The following is a 15,541-nucleotide window of genomic DNA, read 5'->3' as shown; positions in this document are numbered from 1 at the left end:
AAAGCAAGAGCTGCTGGGGGTTTGTGAGGGGGAGGTTGTGTGTTATGAATATGCTCCTAGAGAAATGAAACTATTGTAAAACTGGAGAATAATACTTCAAAGGAAGGGGGAGGGGAAAGTAAATGAAGCTAAAAGTCTGTAATGCTCACTGTGAAACACAAATTAATGACTTATAAAGTGTTACTTCTTTGCCATTTAAAAGCAAACTTTTTCAAGTTAAATATTGCTATTTTAAGATAATAAACACAGCAATATCTTCAGTCATGAAACCCCTCTTACTTTTTCAGCCTGTAGAGGTGAAGCATGAACAACATTGTATGAATCATACTAATTTTTTTTGGTCTTACCACAAGCCAGATCTCTGGCAGTTACTGCAGCAGCAGTATTATGCATATGGCACTTCATGTACATTGTTCGGAATAATTGCCAGCAATGTGCCTGGGCAACTCCAAGAAAATGGCATGATGTTACTTGAATTAAAGCAAAGCTGTGCAAATAGCATTTGCATACACATTTCTGGTAAATGTATTGATCCTACTATGGATAATGATCCTTTTAGAAATATTTTTATTAAATACCTAATCCTACAAATAAAGAAAAGTTCTGTTATCTGTACTATCTACACTGCTGAAGTTTCTGATGTGTTACATTGCTTGGGTCCTCTAGCTATTAAAACACTCGAGGCAAATCTTACCTGTCTTGTCACTGAGCTTACTGTACATGTATTGCAAATTCCACCTAAAAGGTATGTGTGGAAGTGCTGAATGGACTTGGCTTGTACAGGTCAAGCATGCTATGGATGAATGGTACCACAAGTAGAGCATAGTGCTTCCTGGAGCAGCTGGGCTTACAGTGCGTGAATCTTGTATCGCTCTGTTAGCAGCCTGCAGTCTGCTGACTTAGGTCACTGAAGCAGCTTGAGCAATTTGCTTCTGGCCATCCTCTTTACTAAGAGTTTTCCACATCTGAGCAGAAAGCATGGTGTGGACTGGGCACTTGGATTAATCATTTTTGTAGAATACAAACAGCTTGTGTCTGCAGATTGAGTGCTTCCGCTTTACTGCACCTACAGTCCAATTCTTGTCATGCTCTTTTAGGAGCTTACTGACTGACACCAGTGTGCTTATTCATGCATACCTCACCTTGACTCATGAGAATGTATCAAAAATAGACTTTATAAGTAGTCTGCTCCCTTTAGAAGTGAAATTGATCCAGAATTAAAAGGTATACAAATACTAGGATCAGTATATAAACTGTATATTTATCGGAATTGTGTAATGTTCAGCCTATTAATAAAAGTATGCACAGATCCTTCATTTCATATTTTCTTTTTGGATTTTTTTTCTTACACGAACCAGCTCCAGATCAAAGCTATTTGCTTATATTTAAATGCAAATACTTTATTTTCCATTTTATCTAAAACAGTAAATTATTAATCGTATGGAAGACTTCTTATAAATTCTCAAAATGATAGGTATTTTTAGTAGTCATATTTGTTGCTCTCAGTTCTAGACACAGTGTACTTTCCAGAAGACTTTCATTTTCCTCTCTGAAAATGAGGAACTGGGAGAAAAAAAATCCACGTTGTAAATGACATTTTTCTAACACAGTTCTAGAAGTACATGTTGATATCTTATAACTCTGCATAAGTTTTGTTGGGCTCTTCTCAAAGAATTAGCCTTGTCTGTGTTTGTCCAAGATTCAGAGGCTTGTAATCCGTAGCTTTTCTTTCCCACTTTTACTATTCTTGTTTTGATTAAAAATAAAAGGTTACATTTTAAACTTAGTGGTTTATACTGAAATCTTCTGTTTATTCTGGTATTTGGTAGGTTGTTTCATTAACTTATTTCAAAGGAAGACCAAAACCCAAAAAGTCTGATATGGCAGTCATTGCTGTCTATACACCTTTGGTTATAAAGCAGTTAAATTGAGTTGTGAGGAGGAAGAATTGTTGGAAGGCTTGTACACAGGTATTGTACAATAAGGTAACTCTTACGACACTAATGCATATATGAAAGATCTAAGATACTGACAGACCCATTACTCCACTTGTTAAATGGACTTGTACTGATAATTTGATTTTACCTTTCTTGGGGAGGGCTGTGAAAATACTTGGTGTAAGGCATTTTAAAATCTAATAAATTGATGATGTCCATTTGATCAAAGTTGCTATGTCTGTGCATGTAAGTATGAGAGCATACATATTCATGTAGTATTAAAAGTACATATGTTCAAAATATTTTTGTTCCTAATATATATTCCTAGTCTTCAGTGCATCTACTGAAATCCTTAGAAGGAGAAGCTTATACTCTTGGTACATGCAATTCTCATTTCTTAGAAATTGTTAATGGGCTAATATTTTTTTCTATTAATCATTTAAAATGAAAATTACTAATATCCTTGAGGAAACCCAATTGATGGTGATCATCAGTTGATATTATGAATAAATAACAGTGCTACGACATCTCAGATGTGGTGAAAACATGCAACTTTCTTGGCCAAACACCTCAATGTCATAAATAAATGCAAATTTTGAAAAAGATTTCCTATAATAATTTAATTTTGAAATGTTACTTTACAGAAATAGTGACAACCTCTCAGTTTGTTGAAAGTCTTCTTAACAGGACTCCAGAAGGCAGAACATGGAGATTTGTATTCTTGTAGGGTCGTTTTGGTATATCTCCTGGAGTTTCTGGGATGATTGGTTTTTAATAAGTTTTTGGCACTAATAACTTAAAGAATAAAAGCTGAAGAGGGAAAATGGGCAACTACAAAGAACCCGAAGTGTATTTTAAAAAGTCATTTTTTTGAGGTGCTGAGAGAGTTGGCTCATGATTTTGGAATGCACACTGTTAACAATGATTCCTTTGAAGAAATCTCTGTAGCCCAGTGTTAAAGGCAGTCAGAGACCAACCATAATTAATACAGTCTTTCAAATTAGTGGTGAAATTCATCAGCCGGCTCCAAAATCTGACCTTTATATCCTACTCATAACAAAATACAACCTCTGTTATGTCTTATTTAGTAAGAGGAGAAGGGAATGCTTGAAGGGTAGCTTAGAATGTATTCATAAAAGGAGTGATGAAAAGGAAATATGAGGTAATATTACCTACTGCCTAGGCAGGACTATCTGAACCAGGCTTATGAGAGAAAGTTTGATGCAAAGTCCCAAAGAATTACTCTGTGGATGCATATCCTGCTGTACCCTGTTTGGGAAGAATAAAAGCACTATTTCATTATAGGTGGCAATTTAGTATCTTATTATAGAGAAATATTTTTTGCATGGGGGAATTGGGATTATTTTTAATCTGTGAAAACTGAATGATATTACTGGTCTCTCAATAAAACTTCATCTCCTAAATGACAGCAGCTGATGCTTGAACCAGTCTAATGCAGTGACAGGCTTATCCTACTCTTTTTCCAGTGTCTTTCTGCTGCTATGTTAGACCTGTCACTTAGGGCCACTTAGTTTCACATCAACTGGTTTGTGTTACCTGTTAGTGATAACTGTTTTGTCTTTTTGGGGTGGGGGATATAGGTTAAAAAAGCCTTAAACAAAACCAAAACCACAAATAAACCCCAAACCTTGAAAGTATTTGATGTACACTGTTCTTAAATCTTCCTACAACTTCAGATAATTCTAATTTGTCTGAAGACACAGGTATTATTTCTTCCTCAGGGCTTGTTTACTCCTAGTACATTATAGGCAGCAGTTTTGAAACCGTGAATTTTTAAAAAATCACCTTAATGTAGATTTAGTTAATTAGTCTACCTTGGATCCATGTGATTTTCGTTTATCTGTATGGTGTAGGTCAAGTTATGATATAAGTAGACATAATTAAACTGCTGTTGGCAGCCGCTGCTACGGTAGTGTCAGCATCCAGTTCTCTCAATTTCTGTTACTTGACCCAGGGGTAGTGTTACACGTGTAATTTGGTGGCAGTTATGGAAACAAGCACTAGTTTCTCCATGTCGTTTCTTTCTGTCAGTATGTAGAAATCTTTCTGAAATTTTTGAATTTTCCAATAAAATTTTGAGACACTTTCAGGTGTGTTTTTTATGTATGTAAAGATGACACCTCAAGCTGACAGGGAGCCACCAACTTTTGGTTGTACCTGGTAGTGTGGGCAAGGTGAAGGAGGTTTATCTGAAACTGCTTTACCGTGTGCTGCTGAAGTGGGCAAAGGCTATTGGTAAAGTATCTTGCTTTATCCCAAAAGAATGGCATTAAAACCTTAGTGCTACGTAAGGCAGCGTTGGATTGCATCCCTAGGAACCCAGAACTGTAGCTTCTAACAGGCTTTCTCCATTGTGGTGTTTGAGATGATACTGAGTAAACTGTTAGAAATACCAAAATTGTGGCGTCCTTTAGAAGACACTAAGAAAAAAAAACACCAAACAAACCCCAGCTCAAGTCTTTTAAAAGATATTAAGGAAAAAAACTACCACGAACCAAAATCCAAAGAGCTAGTAGAATCATAAAGAAAAAAATAGGTTGGAAGGGGTCTTAAAGCTATTCTAGTTCCAGCCTCCTACAATATCAGGGACACCTTCACTACACGAGGTTGCTCAGAGCTTCATCCAGCCTGGCCTTGGGACATCCAGAACTGCTACTGGCTGTAGGTGTTGGACTTAAATTGGGTGTAACTCTCTTGCAAGCATCCACCGTGGGAATACTTACGGCCTTCCTGCCCCCCACTGTGATTCTGTTTTTCACATTTGTGATTTTCCGTCCTCCGTACCTCCACTCCTCCTTTGATTTTGCTGATCTTTTAGCCTAGACGGCTTGCTTGGCTTTTGGCACTGTGCAGAGCACTGCTGGGCAGTTTATTTAATTCATCACGATTTTAACAGATCGGTTGGAAGTTTATTTAAAACCCGGGAAAGCACAAACAGCCTTTTATAGCCGCTTTTGGTTGTAGTTGCAAGGAGTCGCTTCGTTCGGCTGCCAAGGGCCGGGTAGCTCGGGCTGTGTGTGGCTGGGAGCATCCCTCGGGAGGAGCGTGGGTACAGCCCGGGGCGGGGCCCGGCGGGCGAGGAGGGGTCGGTCCCGGCAGGAGCCGCCCCCGGCAGGAGCCGCCCGCCGCCCCCCGGGCCCTGCGTCACCGGCCCCGGCGCGGCCCTCCCGCGGGTGCTGGCGGAGGCGGCGGCGCGGCCGGCGCCCCGCTCCGCCCTGCCCGCACCATGCTCAGCCTGCAGGACTCCCTCTTCTTCGAGATCAGCATTAAGTCTCTGCTGAAATCCTGGAGCGGCAGTAGCGGTAAGTATGTCGCTGCACCGGGAACCACAGCAGTGTAGCAGATAGCTTTTCTTTTTTTTTTTTTCTTTTTTTTTTTTTCCCCTTTTTTTTTTCTTGGTTTTTCTTTTTCATGCTGCCTTGTGAAATTGCCCTTTACAAACCAGGGTTTTAGTGGTCGTGTGTGCTGGTGCAACTTGGCATAGCCAGTCTGAGAGCTATTTTCTTCTTAGTTCTCATGTAAGATTTTGTATGCATATATTTGTATTATTTTATTTTCTTAGGCTGCAGTTGTTTCAGTCTGTTAAAGTTCTTTGCACCCTTTGCTGTCCAGGAGAGGTGACAAGTAGACGCTCATCTCTGCGGAGTTACCAGATGCTGACGTCGTAGTTCTGTCAAGCTCCAAATGCTCCTTTGAAGCAAATCAGTCACCCTTGGACAGTGTATTTTACAGGGGGGCATTATTTTTGTGCCTGAAACCTATTATTATGCCTAAAAAAACTGCCCACTTTGATCTTCTAAACGGCCTGAAATGAGAGTTTCTAGGAGGATTCCTTGTCTGAATTGAACCAGCGAAGCAAGAATGCTGCTCTTGCTTCAGACAGCCTGTCTATCCTCACATCACCCCTTCACACATGCTTCACTGCAGGGTCTTGGGCCCGGAGCTGCCTCACACTCTGGAAGGCTTTGCTAACGTAAGCACAGCAACTTCATGACAGGACGCCAGGAGGTGATAAAGATGACGTAATTGAACGTCAGCTGAGTATTTCCTACGTCTTAAGTTTCTTGTATATATAAAAATGAAAAAAGTTAAGATCTGGAGGTAGCTGGTATCTCAGCTTTATGTTTCATTAATTGCTGCTTGAGATGTGCTGGGATGCACAGTTTCTACTCACACTTCGTCAAAATAGCTCCATAAGGATTTTTACCCCGATACAGTATATTGAATACAATGTATATTGAATGCAATATATTATTGTTTGAAGGAATTAGTAGCAAGTTATTTATTATACAGTGTCCTAATCAGTACTAGGAGAGTATGCAGATACTTAGTTTGTCCTAATAGCTCGTTCAGACCTGATTTGCTTTTTGTATTAACTGCTGCCATTCATGTTTTAGACTGATACCTTTTAGACTATTGTCTTACGAGTTAAAGCAACCTAGAATAGGTTTTCTTTATAGGTTTTGCTTTTTAGTTTGTTTAATTTGGGTCTTGCAGATTAACGGTATCTTCCAAATTATACCTTCTAGTTGTACTTGGTAGTTACTATCATGCTTGCTGCAATAGAGATAACCAGAAGGATTTTTCCAGTATTGTATAGTAGAAGTTGAAAACGCCTTATGAAAATGATTAAAAATCCTTAATATTGATTGATGTATATTGTTTCTAATCTAACGTAAATTGCAGGATACAGTCAGTTACAATAAATTTAGTCTGCAACTAGATATATAATTGTATAGATAAGGAGATGAATTGCAGCTTCTAGACTAAATAATTGTCAGCTGTGACAAGACAGAGTAATAATAATAACAAGATAGAGGCTGATAATAAAAAGGGTGTCTGAGAAGAGGTTACATATGATGCTATGTTTTCTCCTTTATGCCCTCTGTTATGTAAGCACAACAGAATAAGATCTTCCTGACTCCTTCATCAGGAAGTGCCACTTGGATCATCTACCAACAAATCAATTTTCTGTATGCACTGGTGAGATAGCTGGGGTTTATTTCACTTTTTCCAGGATTGCCACTCCATTTGTGAAAACGGCTGTGATTCCAGCATAGCTGCACGTCTGCTCCGTGAGCGTGCGAGAGTCACATTGTGATGGCGCGCTGTGCAGACTGGCCAGGAGCAGAGCCCTCTGTGCAGCCTGCACCGGCTCCAAGGAGTGCAATTCACATGCATACCTTAGAGAGTGGAGCTGAAGTGGGCAAGCCATTTGCTTTGTTCCTAAAACATTTTCTAATCAAGTGATGCAGTATGTGCAGAGCAAGGAATTACACAGTATTTATGTTGAGGATGAGTTTGGAAATTGAGTAAACATCCGTATGCTAAGAAATTACTTGAGTAAAGTTTTTTGCTATGTTTTCGTAAAATTTTTAGGTGCAAATGCTACTTGTTATGGTTTTTATATTATAACTTAAAACTTTTATATACTGAAGGATGTCAGAAAAGGAGTGGGTGTGCTTGCATGCATGTCCATGTACATAAAAATAAGTATCTGCAGAGAGTGTTTAAGTGTTTTAAGTGTGTAAGTGAAAGGCAGCAAAGCTCCATGGGTCTGGTTAAGGGCTTGCTTAGCTGGCATAATGTCACAGTGCTGGCTAAGGTTTTATTGTAGTTGATCTTTTTTCTTTCAGTAACAACAATGAAGTGACATTCATACAGCCTAGTTTCAGAATGCTGTCTCTGTGCCAACAATTTTAGGCATTACTTCTTTTTAAATAGAGTCAGGAATGTTATTTTAATCCAGTGGTGAAGTGAGGATGTTCCTGCTTAAGAACTATTTGCTTGCTGAAGTTGTGAATGTAATGGGGGCTTTATACTGGCTTGTCCTCAGGTGGCTTGGCTCCGTAGTATTTAAGGAATCTTAGTTGTGATGATGTATCTCAGTGCTCTTGGATTCTGTTGTTTAGCCCATTGCAGTTTCAATATATGGTCTGTTATTTTTGATTGTTATTTATGTTGCTTGGTGTAAGAAAGCTCATATTTTGTCAATAGAAACCTTCATTTAAGTTTAAGGAGGTTTGGATGCCATGAGAATTGCTTTTAGTAATGCAATATGTAGGTTCAAAAACCGAATGTGGTGCTGCTTAAAGTGAAAAGTGTTAAGTAAGAAATACCTTTCTGTAAGATATGACACAAGTTGTAGTGAAAACTAGGCATGGGGTTTATGGTCTGGACAGGAACAATGGCTTTCCAGTAAACACAAGTACAATCCATTTCTGCTTTAGTAAAAGCTTTTTTGTGTTTCCAGTATTTACTGTATTAATAGTCACGTCCTGTTTGGAAATAAAGAATTATTTCTGGAATTTTATTTTTTTAATAGGATGTATTGTCTTTCTAAAACCTATCACACAGCTTTCTGTTGCTGTGCTGCAGTGGTACTGTATCTGTCTGGTAAACAGAAGAGACTAAACCAAAGGGTACACCTTCATCGTGTGAGTGCTTCTCTGTCCTTGAAGTCATCCCTATCTTCTTCTAGTGAATCAGTTTTGGAAGTGCTTCATGAGATTTTTCATACCACTTTGCTCATCTTGAATCAGAAGTCATTCATATATCTCAAGAACTTAGGCTGTTTAAGAGAGCAGGGCTGCACTTAAACAATGCCCCTGCCAAAGCTACATTGAGGTCATTGCCCTTGGCCTCTTTTTGATAAAGATTTGTGATTTTCAAAGTTTCTGAGACTTGTGAGCCTGAAAACAAAGTCCTGCCAGGAAAGTGAGCTGTATCTGCCTGTACAGCAGTTCGTTTGGAAACTGTTATAAAATCAGAAAGAAATGGAACAGCTTTAAAACCAAGTGAATTATTGGAGCTATGGCTGCCAGGTGCTGATGAGCACCTGAAAACTGGGGAGCTGCCTGACAGGTATTTTTGAATCGTTCTTTCTGTGAATGAAAAAAAAGCACTTGGAGTTTGCTTTTTAAGATTCACTTATCATCCTGTAGGATTAGTTTGACTGAAGATTACTTCCTCCTTTACCAACCAAAAATGAACTCTTGGCTCTCAAGAGAGGTTCTGCTCTGCTAATACAGTATTTAACAAAGTAGATGTAGTGGATTCATTTTTATCTTGTGATTTTTTTGTTTGAGGACAGCAGTGAAGCTGTAATTTAAATAAGAAAAGGTCATGTTACAGTACCATGATAGGAATGTATATGAAAAAGGACCATAGGAAGAATTTTGGAAAAACAAATGTTTTCTTGCCTGATGGGTGAGGTAGAGTATTTGTGGAGGAATGTGTGGCTTTTTAGCAAAACCACAGATTAGCTGCTTCTTGTCAATTTGCTAGTGGATTACACTTTTTAATAAAAGCACCAGTTTTTAATATTAGAAGCCATTATTGTATGATAAATTTCAACTTGTTTTCCCATTAACTGTTAAACAGCAAAGAAAAATAGAACATAAGGAAAAAATTGGTCTGAGATGTTACATGATTGCTTCTCTTCCAGACTGTCCTTTGGGCTAAGAGTTATTAGTGGCACTGTGGTGCTCTAAAAAATATTTATACCACTTTTATATTCCAGTGGAAAAATCAGTATTCACAATGTAGAGAAATCATATTTTCATGAGGTACTGGTTTTGGTGCCTTCTAAAATATTTAATAATAGTTATTTAATAAGTACAATATTAAGTAGGATGTTTTTATTTCTCTAGTGTTAAGCATTCCGAGCAATAATATATATGCTCAGCCATTTTTGCAGGAAACTTTTCTTTATTGCATCCTTGACTTCAAAGGGTCACGTCAGTTAGTGGTGTTGCCTTGTATGCTGAAACATGATGGGCTCTTTCTAGGGAAAGTAATGGTTTTTCTATATATCTTCTGAGATTGTTCTGACATATTGAAAAGTGAATTTTTAAAATGAAAGATGAATCCAAATTAAGTTTTAAAAAAGCTACTAAATTCAGTTTTTTTGAAAACAAGCATCTAAGTGTAATTTATGTTAGTAAATGTAGTTACAGGTCCCTGTACTACTTAGGCAGCAAATTTTTTTCTTTTAGAAGGGACACATGATGACCTATCCCCAGTCTTTTAAGTTGTTATGGAAAAAGCAAGTTTCTGTCAGTAGTTAATGGCCCAGTACAATGTGAATGTATTAATGTATTGTGGACTGTGACCTCCATATTTGTCTCTGTTTATGAATTTCTGTGGCCTTTGATGATGGTCTCTTGTGCTGTACATCTTGAGTCACATAATGAGTCATTGCATCTCCTGGTATATGGTGTTGACATATATTCCATTAAATGAGGTGCTAGTAACATTCTTTGTAGTAAAATTTTCTATGTAAAGAGAAGATTGGCTGGGGTTTTTTTCACCTCCCTCCCTTTCTTCTTAGTTTCTGGGTAAGTTTGGAATAACAAGATGTGTAAGTGGATGTAGACTGGAAGAAGATAACAAGGCTATAAGTATAACATCCAAACTAGTCAAATCCGGGTACCATCCTGAAGCTGAAGAATACCCAGCATACATATGTGAGTGATCTCAAGGGAAGGAGGGTGGATGTTGAGGCTCCTTTAACAGAATGTTCAGGATCAGCTGCCTAGCAGTGAGAGGCTGCCTGCCTGTCTTGGTGGCATGTATGGATGTCTTGGCTCAGCTGGATCATTGAGTCTTGCTCTCCTGTCTTTTTTAGAGAAGCCTTTTTATATTTGCTTGTTTTTCTTCTGTATGACTGTAGATGCATGGGGTGGTTTTGGGTATTTTGGGTTTGGTCTATCTTTCATTATTGCTAGGCTTTCATACCTGTATGTATACTTTTTTACCTGCCTCACCTATTTCATGTCAGCAGTCTGTACTGTAACACCTTCCATGTACATTGGGCATTAAAATGTAGATGCTCATGAGGGAAGTGTGTATCCAGATTTTTACCAGTTGTAATTAGGTAAGGTTATATGTTGTTTTGGGCCTCACTTTGGACTTCTCTGCACATAAAGATGAAAAATACTGAACTGTTATTTAAAACAAAATATTTTTGAGGATTGTTTTGTGTGAAATACTTTGTATTAATTTTTTTCATAAAATGCTTGTGTTGTAGGAAGTACATCATATGTTGGGGTAGACATTATTTATCTTCATCAGACATAGATATGCTAGAATGAGCTTTCCTTTGAGAAATTCTTTCTATGAAAGTGATAGACTTTCTGCTAAACCCATAGCTAGATTCTGTAATGATTCAAATTGCAGAAGAGAATGCTGTTGAAAAGAGAAAGTGCATCAAATACAAACCACTCTGTCAGCTACTGTTGCTGGAATAAACTGCATGCTCTGCATGGACTTCAGGAAAGCTCTAGATAAACCAATTGCAACAAGCCATATCAAATACCCCGTTTCTGCTGACTTCTTTTTTTTTTCTTTTTTGCACTCTAGCTCTGGTGCTTTTGTATTTGAAGGGGAAAGGTTTAGACATTAGGGGTTTATTAGCATTTAAGAGATAACTGATACAATGACATTTATTTATTTGGAAAGGTGATTGACAGCTTTTGTTTGCTGTATTATATCCTGTGTACATGTAGTTAGAAGTTTTCCATTCAATAGAAGTAAATATTCTTCCTCATTCCTATACAAAGAGTAATGATGGTAATCAAAGGGAGCTGTTAAATTCTGTTAGGTACAGTGCAAAATAAAGGGTCAATTTAAAGAGGAAAAGGCCGTTCTAAATAAGAAAGGACATTTGGAACCTAAAAGAAACTGGGCCATGCTACTGTAAATAAGAATTACGTTTTTGAACTCTTAACATTCCCAGTTGCCTGTGTGGACATCACAAGCAGATGTTTATATTAGTAGGTCTGGTGGAAACTAAAGTTTGTGAGAGATTTCAGGGGAGTTAAATGAAACGTGATGTGTGTAATAGACTACCAAACTGCAATAACAAAAGAAAATAAAATGTTGAGGCATAGAATTGTTTTGTTTTAACTACTTTTAATATTAGAATAATAATTATTGGAAAATTAGGGTACAGAAAAAAATGAAATTTTAATCATTGAGTTTGCATTCATAATTCTCATTAGACAAATCCAGGAGTCTCTTATAGACTGATCTAGAAGCACTTAAAATACAGTGATGGTCAAAAAGCTAGATGTGGAAAATGTTTCAATACTGTTACAAAATTACATGGTTTATGATTCTTTAATTTATTCTCCTCAGAATTTAAACTTGCTGCCCTAAGTAGGTATAATTAGAAAAAACAAAAAAAAGCACGATGTGTAGGACAGATTTTACTCAGTTCAGAGCAAATTCTACTAATCAATATATATATTTTTTTTTTTTGAATGCTTTCAGTGTAGTAGTAGAAAACAACAGGCATATGAAACACTTTCCTCGTTTTTTGCCTTTTCTCATTCTTCTCCTAAAAATCAAGAATTTGAAAATGCAAAAGAAAGAAAGAGTACTTTTTGTCAGATATATGTAGTCTTAGAAACAGACTGCAAAGAGCTTAAAAAACAACGATTTCAATCTTCAAGAATAAGATTTTTAATTTAAAATATTAATATTTATAGGTTTCTTGCTCAAGAATTCGTTTAAGTTCTAGAAGCAATTAATTTTGTAAAGAGATCTTAGGAAAGCACAGCATAGGAGGTATAAATAACTCCTGTGCTTCTGCCCATCAGGCACAGCTGGCATGTGATTTTGGGATATTTTCAACTTTATTTTTTGAAGTTTTCTTTGCAGATAACTGGTACAGACAAGTCTAGAAAGATGTCTGAATGCCTTAAGCCCTTGCAAATCAACGCTAACTAATTAATGGATATTTGAAAGAATTGTTACATTCACAGTGCTATCAAAGCAGTGTAAGTAGCTCTGGGGGCTGTTCATTTTCTTCCTTTTGCTGCTTTTAATCGGCATCCCTGTTTGCTGCCTTTGTTCACGCTTCTGAACTAGAACTGAAGGTGTTCAGGTTAGGAACAGGGATGTTTGTGAGCGTGCCAGAGTCAGTGGTCAGTAACAACTCAGCAGCTCTTGATGCAGCCCATGTTTGGCTTAGAAAATCGCGTGTGTGACATCTCAGTGGAAACCTGCCTCCGTTTTATCTCCAACATCTTGCTTTGTGCTGCCTGTCAGCAGGACATAGCAGCTGGGCCAAGTATCACCAGATTTTTACTGTTCTTTCAGCTACAAATGAGGTCTTGTCCTGAAAAAAGAGAGGCTGGCAACTAGCGCTTTGTTTTTATGACAACAAAGTGAAGAAAGAAAGAAGCTAACGCAGGTATACTGAGGTTTGGCTGAGAAGTTCAAAGTTTTCTTGAGAGCTGTTTGAACACTGTGTCCAGAAACCCATGATAGACTAAGCTGGGGATATTAAAGTGGAGTCATACATTGTTCTGCTTGTAGGGATATTTTCATCTTTGAACCTCTCTCTCTTCAGAAAGTAATTGTGTAGGAAAAAAGGAAGGAGGAACCCAAAATCTAGAAATAACCTAGCAGAACTGCATGGATGGGAAAGATTTTGCACTATTTTTTTCTAACCTTTTTTCTTCTTAAATAATGATCCAAAAACCCGGAAAGAGTACTTAAAGTTACAGTTTTTCTTCCATAGGAGAAAGTATATCACTAATTATGAAATAACTACCTTAAGAAAATTATGGGCAAATCCAAGTTTCACAAATATGGCAAAAGGTGACCAAAAGGAAAGTGATTTCACTGTTAGAAGGTTTCCTTGTATCTATCACTGTAGTATTGTTCAAAGGTTTATTTGAATAATTTTTATATATGTACTTCTTTTTAAATTTATAGTTCATGCCTATCTTTTATGGCCACATTATCCCTAAAGACATTACTGTAACTAGAATAGTTGAGTGCTCATCTTAGAGAGGACAAGGAAGAAAAGAACTTAATGTGTTTAATCAAACAGGGGAGAGGATTTCAGGACAGAGCCTGGGAGGTCCTCGTCATTGGTTCTGTATGATTTGAAGCAAGCCCATAGGATATCATGATCTAAAATGTGGTAAAGGATGTGAATTATGCTACCACTGAGCACAAAAACTTTTTTAAGCATATTGACATGAAGTTCAGCATCACTAAAAGTCAAACTGGTGTCTTGCTGTAGATGCAAGTCTTCAAAGTAAAAAAAAAAATGTATGCACTGTGCTTCTTATTCTGAAAACATTAAGTGAGGAAGTACTGTGTCCTTAGTTAACTTTGATTTAGATACTAGTTTTTTTAACATATATTCTTGCACATTTGTAGTTTTTTCACAAGCTTTTGTGTCTCCTTGCTTAATCCGGCTGAGACCATCTACCTAATGGTGCTGAGAAAAATGATGTTAAGTCCTTGAGAATTGTTTGCAGTTTAAAGACTGAGGTTACTAAGACTGACTGCCAGAAAGCGATTGTGAACATTGGATAGTTTTAGCTGTTTGGGGACTGAGAGAGGTAAAAGAGACCTGTGAGGTGCAGCTGTGCCATCCTGACATGATTAAAACTTCTCAGTGTTTTATGGTAGTGTTAATATGTGATCACACAAACTTCAATTCTGCATCCTGAGGGAGAAAGACGAGTGATGAGCTCTGGATGTGAAACTCACATTTCCAGGTCACTGGCCAAGAGCGTAGCTTGGCAGAGGCCAGAGCTCGTTATCGTGTCGTGGTTTGCCTTTGGTCTCCTTCCAGGTGTCAGGACTGGAGCTGCTTTGAGGCCCTGACCCCGACTGAGCTGTGCAGTCCCACCGTGGCCAAGCTGTATCTCTGCTTCTGTTACCCCCAGAAGCTGGTCAGTTGGTCACCTCATCTGTGTTTTATTACTGGAGAGTGATTAACGAGGTAATGTTTTGTTAGAATAAATACAGAATTTGCCTGTTTAACCTCAATGTACTGAGGAAGCTTGTGCACCAAAACCTTTATCAGAGAGGCTGAGATTTCCAGGGTTAAGTGAAAATAACTGGACAATGCATAATATAATTTCTGTTAACAATACATGTGAGCAAGAATGAAGTAAGTATTGCTCCATTTTAAAAATAATTCTGCCAATATATTTATATATTGCAACTTGGGAAATAGCAGCATTGACTACCTGTCTGTAGTAATTCTGGTTGGAAACCTAAGTGACTTGATTTTTTTTTTTTTTTTAATCATGTAGCAGTAGTAAGAAGCCCTACAGATTATCAGACCAATATTTACTTTGTGATATCCTCTACTATGAAATTTCACCCTCTCTTCCTAAAGAGGGATGAACATTGGGGAATTTTAAAAGCAGAAACTTAGCAGTTTCTTATATTTTTCCTGTATATTCCTCATTCTTTTATTTGTGTACTGTGTAGTTTTCTAAATATCTTGCAAGTACTGCTATCACTATTGGCCAACCATAGTTGGCATCAGCACATGCAGTTAGATACTTATTTCCTTTTCAAGCCTCGAAATGTGGTAGTATTTGAATGACTGCAGATCTGAATGTAGCTATGACATGGTTGTCTCACCTCCTTACAGGCTGCTCTCTTTAAAATATGGATTTATATATAAATATATTATTAACTCTGTCCATCAACTTGTAGGCCAGTGTATCTGTTACTTTGCTGATAGACTGTGGATATTTTCCACATCTTCCTACACAAATACGAAACCTACTATTTAATTTTTACCACAAAACGGTGTAGGA

General features: G+C 37.6%; 1 protein-coding gene across 11 annotated transcripts in view; it reads left to right on the top strand.

The window, feature by feature from the left end:
* FRYL (FRY like transcription coactivator) overlaps positions 1-15,541 on the top strand; it is a 167,122-nt gene that overhangs the window by 42,812 nt on the left and 108,769 nt on the right. The window contains exon 1 of one of the 11 annotated variants that reach the window (XM_088163337.1): positions 5,118-5,260. The exons of the other annotated variants lie outside the window; for them this stretch is intronic. Coding sequence (XP_088019463.1) covers positions 5,185-5,260 — 76 coding nt within the window. The 5' untranslated portion in view covers positions 5,118-5,184. Of the gene's footprint in view, positions 1-5,117; positions 5,261-15,541 lie in introns of those variants that run through there. 11 annotated transcript variants of the gene reach the window in all.

This window comes from Sturnus vulgaris, chromosome 4, assembly GCF_052056855.1.
Source record: "Sturnus vulgaris isolate bStuVul1 chromosome 4, bStuVul1.hap1, whole genome shotgun sequence".
NCBI lineage: Eukaryota > Metazoa > Chordata > Aves > Passeriformes > Sturnidae > Sturnus > Sturnus vulgaris.
The sequence above is the reverse complement of the archived record's forward strand: the minus strand, read 5'-3'. Positions and strand labels throughout refer to the sequence as shown.